General features: G+C 56.3%; 1 protein-coding gene across 2 annotated transcripts; it reads left to right on the forward strand.

The window, feature by feature from the left end:
• The first annotated feature begins 527 nt into the window (after positions 1–527).
• On the forward strand, positions 528–6,526 carry NR1H2 (nuclear receptor subfamily 1 group H member 2). Of its 2 annotated transcripts, none has more exons than XM_073796661.1 (10): positions 528–666; positions 792–925; positions 1,416–1,477; positions 1,561–1,680; positions 1,999–2,289; positions 2,372–2,631; positions 2,845–3,024; positions 3,687–3,786; positions 5,862–6,070; positions 6,368–6,526. In XM_073796661.1, the coding sequence occupies exons 3-10, from the start codon at positions 1,435–1,437 to the stop codon at positions 6,512–6,514; spliced, it is 1,350 nt and encodes a 449-aa protein (XP_073652762.1). In that variant the 5' UTR covers positions 528–666; positions 792–925; positions 1,416–1,434; the 3' UTR covers positions 6,515–6,526. The 2 variants fall into 2 exon arrangements, with proteins under 2 accessions (XP_073652762.1, XP_073652763.1); XM_073796662.1 differs by having other exon boundaries at positions 2,008–2,289.
• The last annotated feature ends 2,545 nt before the right edge of the window (positions 6,527–9,071 follow it).

The raw sequence follows: 9,071 nt of genomic DNA on the forward strand, positions 1-9,071 counted from the left end.
CCTAACTACTGGACCTCCGGGGAATTCCCGAGTTTTCTTTAAAAGCTATTATTTTTATCTTCTTCGTATAGGAAGGTTACTTTTTAAAAGAATTATTCCTATTACCAAATTATTTTTAAAATATATTTTTTCCAGGTTTTTTCTAGGTCTAGGTTTGTAATTTAACTTATTTAAAACCAATAAGCGGCGCACCTCCAAAATCAGAAAACTTATAACAACCCAGAAGGGACAAACATGCTTTTAATAAGCCGTGTGCGAAAAGGATCTGTAGTCGTGGAGATGATGCAGAGTAAATCTTTGGCTTGCAAGCCCAGAGAAGCACAGGGCAGAGTTTAAAGCCACGCAGGGCGGGGCGGGAAGCTTTGGGTCTTGCCATGCCGCCCTCTTGCCCAACGCTTGATTGAATGGGCCCGGAACTCTTCTGCCAGCCCCCAGTGGAACTATCCGGAAAGGTAAGCTTCCGGTGGGTACACGACTTCCGTGCGGGGCAGCTGATTAGGCTAGCCCTAGAGGGACCGGAATTCCGTCACCCTGACTCCCCGCCCACTCCCGGAAGTGACGCACGGTGGGGTTGCCGGAAGAAGTGGCGAAGTTAGTTTTGAGGGGATCCGAGTCGCGTCGGCGTGCCGGTGTATACAGAGGAGGAGGAAGAGAAGCTGACCCAGGGTACGCAAGCAGGTGCACTCGAGTGTGGGGAGACGCGGGAGGACCCGTGGGCCTGGGGCTTCCCGATGTTCCCCGCGCTGCTTGGCTCAGCCCCCTTCTCTCCTTCCACCGTCTCCTCTCCGTAGCTCGCGCAGCCCCCGGCTGTTTCCAGGGCAACGGGAGTAGGGGACCCCACGAGAGGCCGCCCACGAGACCCTCGCGCGCAGCCATGAGCCCCGCCCCCCACTGGTGCTCGGAGAGGGGCGGGACCTGGAGAGAGGTGTGGGGGCGGAGTATGATGGGAGGAGGTGGGGCGGGACCTGGAAGGGATGGGGAAGGACCTAGAAGGAAACGATATGTGGGCGGAGCATAATAGGAGGAGATGGGGTCAGAATGAGAGGTAGGGGTGCTTCCTCGGCAGAAGTGGGGTGAGGAAGTGAGGGCCGAGCACTTGAAGCAGAAGGGACAGTATCTGGAAAAAGCCGGTGGGCGGGATCTAGAGTGGAGGGAGCCTAAAGGAGGGTCAGAGTCTAGAGGAAGGAGGGGCTTGAGACCCACCTCAAGGCTGTCCTGGAGCAGAAGGGGTCAGGCCCTATTGGAACTGGATGGGAGGGTATGCAGACTGGCAGGGACTGGGGGTGGGGTGTGTATGCAGTAGGGGAAGAGTCTGAGAGATGGAGGAAAGAGAGGTAGCCCCATGAAAACCTGTGGCTGGCCTAACCTGACCCTCCCTGGCCCCGCAAGGCTCTCAGTCCCCCTGTATTCTGCAGGCTGCTCCGTGACCCCACCATGTCCACCCCCGCCACGAGTTCCCTGGACACCCCCTTGCCTGGTGAGTGACCCCTTTCCCAACCCAGCCATCCCCCTGCCAGCAGATTATTGTCAGGAGAAACTCACTCTGCCTCCCTCTCCCAGGAAATGGCCCTAGCACCCCCTCTTCTTCACCTGATGGAAAGGAGGATGGCCCTGAGCCGTGCCCAGGGGCGGATCCTGATGTCCCAGGCACTGATGGGGCCAACTCAGCTTCCGTCGTGGGTGAGACGGGGTCCAGGGACATGGGCTGGGAGTTGGTATGGAGGCTTAGGGAGGGATCTAGAAAGGGAGAAAGATCAGAAATGGGGATGGGCAACCCCAGTTTCTTGTTGATTTTTTTCTTCTGTTAGTCCTTGACATCTCTTATTTTGACCCATTCTTTGGGATTCACTGACATACACATCTTTCCCTGTGAATTGCCATCTCCCTGGATCACTCTCCACACTCTGACTCTTTGCCTCCGATCTCTCATGGACCTGTCCCTCTGGCTGCCGTTTTTCTCTGTGGCTCTGTCTCTCATGGCTTGTCCACCAACGCCAGTCATCCTAGACACAGCAGAGGAGCCGGAGCGCAAGCGAAAGAAGGGCCCGGCTCCAAAGATGCTGGGCGACGAGCTGTGCCAGGTGTGCGGGGACACGGCCTCTGGCTTCCACTACAATGTGCTCAGCTGCGAAGGCTGCAAGGGCTTCTTCAGGCGAAGTGTGATCCGAGGTGGGGCCGGGCGCTATGCCTGCCGGGGCGGTGGAACCTGCCAGATGGATGCCTTCATGCGGCGCAAGTGCCAGCAGTGCCGGCTGCGAAAGTGCAAGGAGGCTGGGATGCGGGAGCAGTGTGAGTGCCGGGGAGGGAGCAGTGCCAGCCTGGCCCCTGCCCAGGCCTGGGACCTCTACTGAGGGCTGTGTCTCCCCAACAGGCGTCCTCTCCAAAGAACAGATCCGGAAGAAGAAGATTCGGAAGCAGCAGCAGCAGTCGTCACCCACAGGGCTGGGAGTCAGCAGCAGCTCAGCCTCTGGGCCTGGGGCCTCCCCTGGAGGGTCCGACGGGGGTGGCCAGGGCTCCGGGGAAGGCGAGGGTGTCCAGTTAACAGCCGCTCAGGAACTAATGATCCAGCAATTGGTGGCGGCCCAGCTGCAGTGCAATAAACGCTCCTTCTCTGACCAGCCTAAAGTCACGGTACAGCCCCTTCCACAGCCTTGAGGGGCGATGGGCCCAGGAGGGTCAAGCTCAGAGGGCCGCAGTCTGGGGCACAGGGAGAGAATGAGGCTCCAGAGGGCACGAGCTTTGAGACGGGGGCCTGCTAGGGTGTAGGCTTTGCCTCAAGGGGCCCCCATAGCCTTGGGCTTATGGGAGAAATCCTGAGAGTAACCTGGCCCCCCACGTCCCCAGCCCTGGCCCTTGGGCGCAGACCCGCAGTCCCGTGATGCTCGCCAGCAGCGTTTTGCCCACTTCACGGAGCTGGCCATCATCTCAGTCCAGGAGATCGTGGACTTCGCCAAGCAGGTGCCTGGCTTCCTGCAGCTGGGTCGCGAGGACCAGATCGCCCTCCTGAAGGCATCTACCATTGAGGTAATGGCCGGCCCGCCCAGCCTCAGGGAGGCCCTTCCATCCTGCCCTTAAGGAACCCAAGAGATAAGCCCCAGGACAGATGCTGGGAGCATAGTGACAAGCCAGACTCTGGTCCTTGCCTTGGTGGGGATGGTATTCTACAGGAGAAGATCAAAATACTAAACAAGTCATCAGAGCCTCCCACGAGGCAAGGAGAGAACGGAAACAGGTCTGAGGCTGAGAATAATTGAGGATTGGGCTGGAGGGACACACTTTAGGGAATGTGCTGAAAAGGCTTATTTAGGGAGTTGACATTTGAATCAAGCAATGGTAATGAATAAGCATTGAGTGCCTAGTGTATGCCGCGCCCTATTCCAAGTGCTGGGTACGTGGTAGTAAACAAAACAAAGAGCTCTGCCCCATGCCTCCTAACCACCTGGGGAGAGTGTCCTGAGTGGAGGAGGCTGGGGGTGCTGAACCTGGAGGAGGGAGAGAGCTCGGAGTGTCCAACACACTGACTGCAGTCCGTGTGGCCGTGAGAACGGCGGGGCGGGGGTGGGGGGAGGTGAGGGATGATCCCGGCAAGATCAGGGCCCCCATTCAGGCCAGGAGAGGAAGGCCAGTGGCTAAAGGGTCACAGAGCTCCTCAAACCCCTGCCCATCCCTCTCCCCACCTCTCTCAGATCATGCTGCTGGAGACAGCCAGACGCTACAACCACGAGACCGAGTGCATCACGTTCCTGAAAGACTTCACCTACAGCAAGGATGACTTCCACCGCGCAGGTAAGGCCAAGTGCAGGCTGGGCGGTGGGGGCACAAATGGCGCCTCTGCTGGGTCCCTGCTGGCTGGGAGACGCGGGGCCCTCTCATCCCTGTCTGAGCCTCTGTTTCCTTATCTCCCAAGTGGGGTGAGGGTTGAGCCCACCTTGTAGTGAGACAAGAGCACGTTTATTGAGCACCAGCTCTGCACAGTGGGACATAGCGCAGGATGAAACAGAGGGGTCTCTGCTGTCACATAGGACATCTTGGTAAGAATTAAGAGAAGATACTCTCTTCTCCTCAAGCCTGGTCTCACACGAGGGAGGCTGGATCTCAGTCCATCAGGAAATGCACAATCTCCCCAACCGTACAGGGCAGCCCTGGTCCCTGCCCTCCAAAAGCACTTCCTTGGGGATGTAACCTAGTCAATGGCCTTCTGGAGGAAGCGTAGTTGAACTGAGGCTAGAGGAGTGAGAAAGATCACCTAAAAGGGAGGTGAGGAGTAGCATTAGCCACCAGGGAATGCACGTGCAAAGGCCTCGCTCCCTCGGCCTCTGGGCTTTCTCAGTAAGTCTTGTTCTGTCCCATTCTTTCTCCCTGGGGCACCTCTCTGTACTCCTGGACATCTGCTCCTAACCTCATCTTCCCTTTAACACCTGGCCCTTCCAACACCCAGGACAGTCCCAGTAACCCTTTGGGTATAAGCTTGGCAGGGGAGCACTGGGTTGTGGGGGAGTGTTTCTGGCAGGGAGGTCAGCATGTGCAAAGGTCCTGAGGTGGAGAAGAGCTGGGCGGTTTTAAGGAACCACAAGGAGGCTTGGAGCACAGGGAGATGGGGCTGGAGAGGAGGTTGGTTCACATCACGTCCCCCGCATCCTCTGCCATTACTGCAGTCTGGGCCTCAGTTGGTTCTCCCTGGAACATTGCAGGGGCCCCTCACTGGGCTTCTACCTCCACCCCAACCCAGTGTGTTTGTTCACACAGTCATCAGAAGAATCCAATTAACAACCAAGTTAGCTCATGTCCCTCCTGTGCTCAGAATTGTCCATGGCTCCCGTCTCACTGGGAGAAAAGCCAAAGTCCTCACCTGGCCCACCGGCCCTGCAGGGTGTGGCCTCGTCCCTCTCAGCCCTCATCTCCCACCCTCTCCTCTCACTCACTCTCCTGCAGCCACACTGGCCTCCCTCTTACTGGAACCCACCAAATGTGCTCCCGACTCAGGGCTTTTGTACTTGCTGGTCCCTCTGTCCAGAACTAGGGTGACCAACTCATCCCAGTTTGCTTGGGACCTTCCCAGCTTTAATACTAAAAGTCTCAGGGCCCAGGAAGTCTAGTTCCAGGCAAAAAAGACGGGTGGTGCCCTACCTGGAACACTCACACATCCTGGTAACTTGCTCCCTCCTCTCCTTGGGGTCAGACACCCTGCATCGAGGGAGGCCTTCGTGCAATGTCACCCTACGGTGACCATCTTGTCTAAGATGTTGACACGATTCTCGTGGGCCCCGATTACCCTTCCCTGTGTTACCTTGATTCATAGAACTCAGAATCATCTCACAGGGTGGATAATTTCCTTACATATTCGTCTACTGTTTGTCCCCTCGAGCCCCAAAGGTAAGTTCCACGGGAGCAGGGGGCTTTGTCTTATAAACATCTCTCCCCTGGGGCCTGGCATGCAGTAGGTGCTCAATCAAGTTTGATGAATGAATGAGTCCCGCCTGGGAATGAGTTTGGGCTTCACTCTGTGAGCAGGGGAAGCCACCGCAGGGGGTGACATAATGTGACCTAGGATTAAACTTCTTTCGTTTTCCCAAGGAGAGGAACCGGGAAGGCAGGAAGGAAGTGAAGGTGGTGATGGGGTGGTAGAAAATCCTGAGTTAAGTGTTCACGCTCATTACTCGTTCCTTCATTCGGGCAAGAGGTATGGCACACCTACTACGTGCCAGGCACCCTGACAGGCAGTGGGATTACAGGGTGACCAGCACTCTCTACCTGCTGCTGTTTCGCTCACCCTGCTGAAGGCGGGCAGCGCCAGGGGCCAGGCATGGGGGCCGGTTTCAGGGTCAGGGGGGTTCATCGGGCCGGGCCTCCCACCTCCGCAGGCCTGCAGGTGGAATTCATCAACCCCATCTTCGAGTTCTCGCGGGCCATGAGGCGCCTGGGCCTGGACGACGCTGAGTACGCCCTCCTCATCGCCATCAACATCTTCTCGGCCGACCGGCCCAACGTGCAGGAGCCGAGCCGAGTCGAGGCACTGCAGCAGCCCTACGTGGACGCGCTGCTGTCCTACACCCGCATCAAGAGGCCACAGGTGCCAGAGCCTAGCCCCTCCGGCTTGGGGAGGGACAGGAAGTCCCTGGGGCCAGGGGCCGGCTGCCTAGTCCCAGCCCAGCTCTGTCGCCACCCCCGGCACCCCTGACAGCACTCTGAGCCCTGGTCAGCATCCTCTCAGCGAGAGTGTGTCCTCAAGCCCCTGTCCCCTCCACAAGGAGCCAGGCCTAGTCCACGCACGGGGCGCCACGCTGTCTCTCCTGGCTCGACCCACGGAGGGGCCCTCCTGGTGGGCTGAGGGGCTGACCCGCGCCCACGCCCTCCCGTCCCCCCGCAGGACCAGCTGCGTTTCCCCCGCATGCTGATGAAGCTCGTGAGCCTGCGCACGCTCAGCTCCGTGCACTCGGAGCAGGTCTTCGCCCTGCGGCTCCAGGACAAGAAGCTGCCACCTTTGCTCTCCGAGATCTGGGACGTCCACGAATGAGGGGCCCGGCCACCCTGCCCCACCACCCTGCACCCTCCAGTGAATGAACACTGCGGTGGGGAGGGGCCGGGCTGGGCCTGGGGTCCCGCCCTGTGGCTTGGAGCTCCGGCCCTGGCCCCGCCAGCCGTCAACCCTCAGGATGAGCCCCAGTCGGGGTCCAGGAGCCTCTCTCCCCGCCCACTGAGTCTTCCTGGGAGGGGTAGATGGGTCACGGATCCCGACCTCTCCCAGCACTCCCAGCTGCCCTCCCTGCCCAGCTTACACCTCAAGCCTACCACGCAGTGCACCTTGGGAGGCAGGGGAGGGCCTGTGGCTCCCGCAGAGCCCGAGAGACACAGGCCCCCCTCCCTCTGCTCCTTTTATTTAATAAAAACTAAAAAAAACAAAAACAGGAAAATAAAGTATGAATAGAAACCTGCCCTGAGCCAGAGTGAGTCTGAGGTGGGGAGGGGCTGCCAGGGTCTTCATGGACACCAACCCCCATGGACCTGGTGCTGAGCTGGGAAGGGTTCAGGGTGATGTGACTAGGCACTATGGGTGCCTAGGAGAGGCCCCTGACAACCTCACGGTCACCTCCCGGTGGTCGGAGCCCGCTCCTGAAGGACAAGGAGGGTTTAAGTGGATGAGGAGAAGGGGCTTTCATTCAATCAAGTATTGGCTGAAGTCTCTTGTGGGCCAGGCACTGTGCTGGCCATCCTGGGGTCACAGATGTCATTCATTCAGCAAAAATGTGTGAAGCATTTTGGGACTTCCCTGGTGGCGCAGTGGTTAAGAATCCGCCTGCCAGTGCAGGGGACACGGGTTCGAACCCTGGTCCGGGAAGATCCCACATGTCGCGGAACAATTAAGCCCGTGCGCCACAACTACTGAGCCTGCGCTCTAGAGCCCACACACCACAACTACTGAAGCCCCCGTGCCACAACTACTGAAGTCCATGCGCCTAGAGCCCGTGCTCCACAACAAGAGAAGCCCCCACAATGAGAAGCCCACGCACTGCAACGAAGAATAGCCCCTGCTGGCCGCAAATGGAGGAAGCCCGCATACAGCAACGAACACCCAATGCAGCTAAAAATAAATAAATAAATATAATGTAAAATGTATGGAGCATTTACTATGTGCCAAATACAATATTAGGCACTGGAAGCATCAGTGACCAAGATAAAGTCTCTCCTTGCAGCCACCGTGGGAAACAGTATGGAGGTTTCTCAAAAAACCAAAACTAGGGGAATTCCCTGGTGGTCCAGTGGTTAGGACTCTGAGGGCCCGGGTTCAATCTCTGGTCGGGGAACTAAGATCCCACAAGCCACGTGGCTCGGCCAAACAAAAACAAAACCAAAAGCAAAACTAAAACTAGTACTCATCACAGGATGCAGCAATCCCAGTCCTGGGTATATATCCAAAAAGAACAAAAACACTACTTCGAAAAGATACATGCACCTCAGTGTTCACAGCAGTATGATTTAAATTACAAGATACGGAAGCAACCTAAGTGTCCATCAGATGAATGGATAAAGAAGATGTGGCGTGTATATACACAATGGGATACTACTCAGCCATAAAAGAATGAAAGTTTGCTATTTGCCGCAACCTGGGTGGACTTGGAGGGCATTATGCTAAGTGAAATGAGAGAAAGACAAATACTGTATATTGCTTATATGTGGAATCTGGATACAACAAAGTAGTGAATGTAACAAAAAGAAGCAGACTCACAGATAAAGAGAACAGGCTAGTGGTTACTGGTGGGGGGACAACAGGGGTGGGAGAGTGGGAGGTGAAAACTATCGGGTGTAAGATAGGCTCAAGGATGTGTTGTACAACACGGGGAATATAGCCAGTATTTTGTAATAACTGTAAATGGAAAATAACCGCTAAAATATATATTAGGGAGTTCCCTGGCGGTCCTGTGGTTAGGACTCTGCGCTTTCATTTCCGGGGGCCATGTTTGATTTCTAGTCGGGTAACTAAGATCTCGCAAGCTGGGCAGCACGACCAAAAATAAAATTAAATTAAAAAAATAAAACAATAAATAAATAAAAAGATCAAGTCCCTCCTTGGAGTTGTCTACCAGTCAGGGCTGGTAACGGGGGGCTGAGCAAGGACTGCTAGAAGGTAAGGGAATAGGGGCTTTAATGGGGTCAGCACGGGGCAATGTGGGAGCTGGAAGAGGAAGTCCGGCAAGGCCTCACAAAAGGCCCAGATGAGTTCAAAGTAAGGAAGGGCAGTGGAGTTCTCCTAATGTCTCCTTCTCTTGCTCCATGCCTTGAGGGGACACCGAGGTGAGCTGGATGGACAGTCCTGGTCGAGGGTGAAGAGGGTGTTGCTTGGAGGGATGGGTTGGGTACTGAAAAACATTGTTTTTTTTAGAAGGGGGAGAGGGAACAGCAGAAGTGAGAGTAGTTACAGGAGACGGTCCCATCCCAAGCAGTGTGCCTCTCGCCTTACAGGTGTGCCCGCCCTGCGCTGAGTCCAGTTTATAGATGGGGAAACTGTGGCTGTGAGACAGGAGAACCGACCAGGCCAGGATCTGAGCGCGAACCGGCCAGCCTCTACGGAGAGG

This window comes from Tursiops truncatus, chromosome 19 (genome assembly GCF_011762595.2).
Source record: "Tursiops truncatus isolate mTurTru1 chromosome 19, mTurTru1.mat.Y, whole genome shotgun sequence".
NCBI lineage: Eukaryota > Metazoa > Chordata > Mammalia > Artiodactyla > Delphinidae > Tursiops > Tursiops truncatus.

Bases quoted from the DNA above. Each gene is read 5' to 3' on its own strand.
- NR1H2 (XM_073796661.1), top strand. From the start codon at position 1,435: ATGTCCACCCCCGCCACGAGTTCCCTGGACACCCCCTTGCCTG. The intron at 1,478-1,560 runs GTGAGTGACCCC...TCCCTCTCCCAG, and splicing joins CCTGGACACCCCCTTGCCTG to GAAATGGCCCTAGCACCCCC. The intron at 3,025-3,686 runs GTAATGGCCGGC...CACCTCTCTCAG, and splicing joins TGAAGGCATCTACCATTGAG to ATCATGCTGCTGGAGACAGC.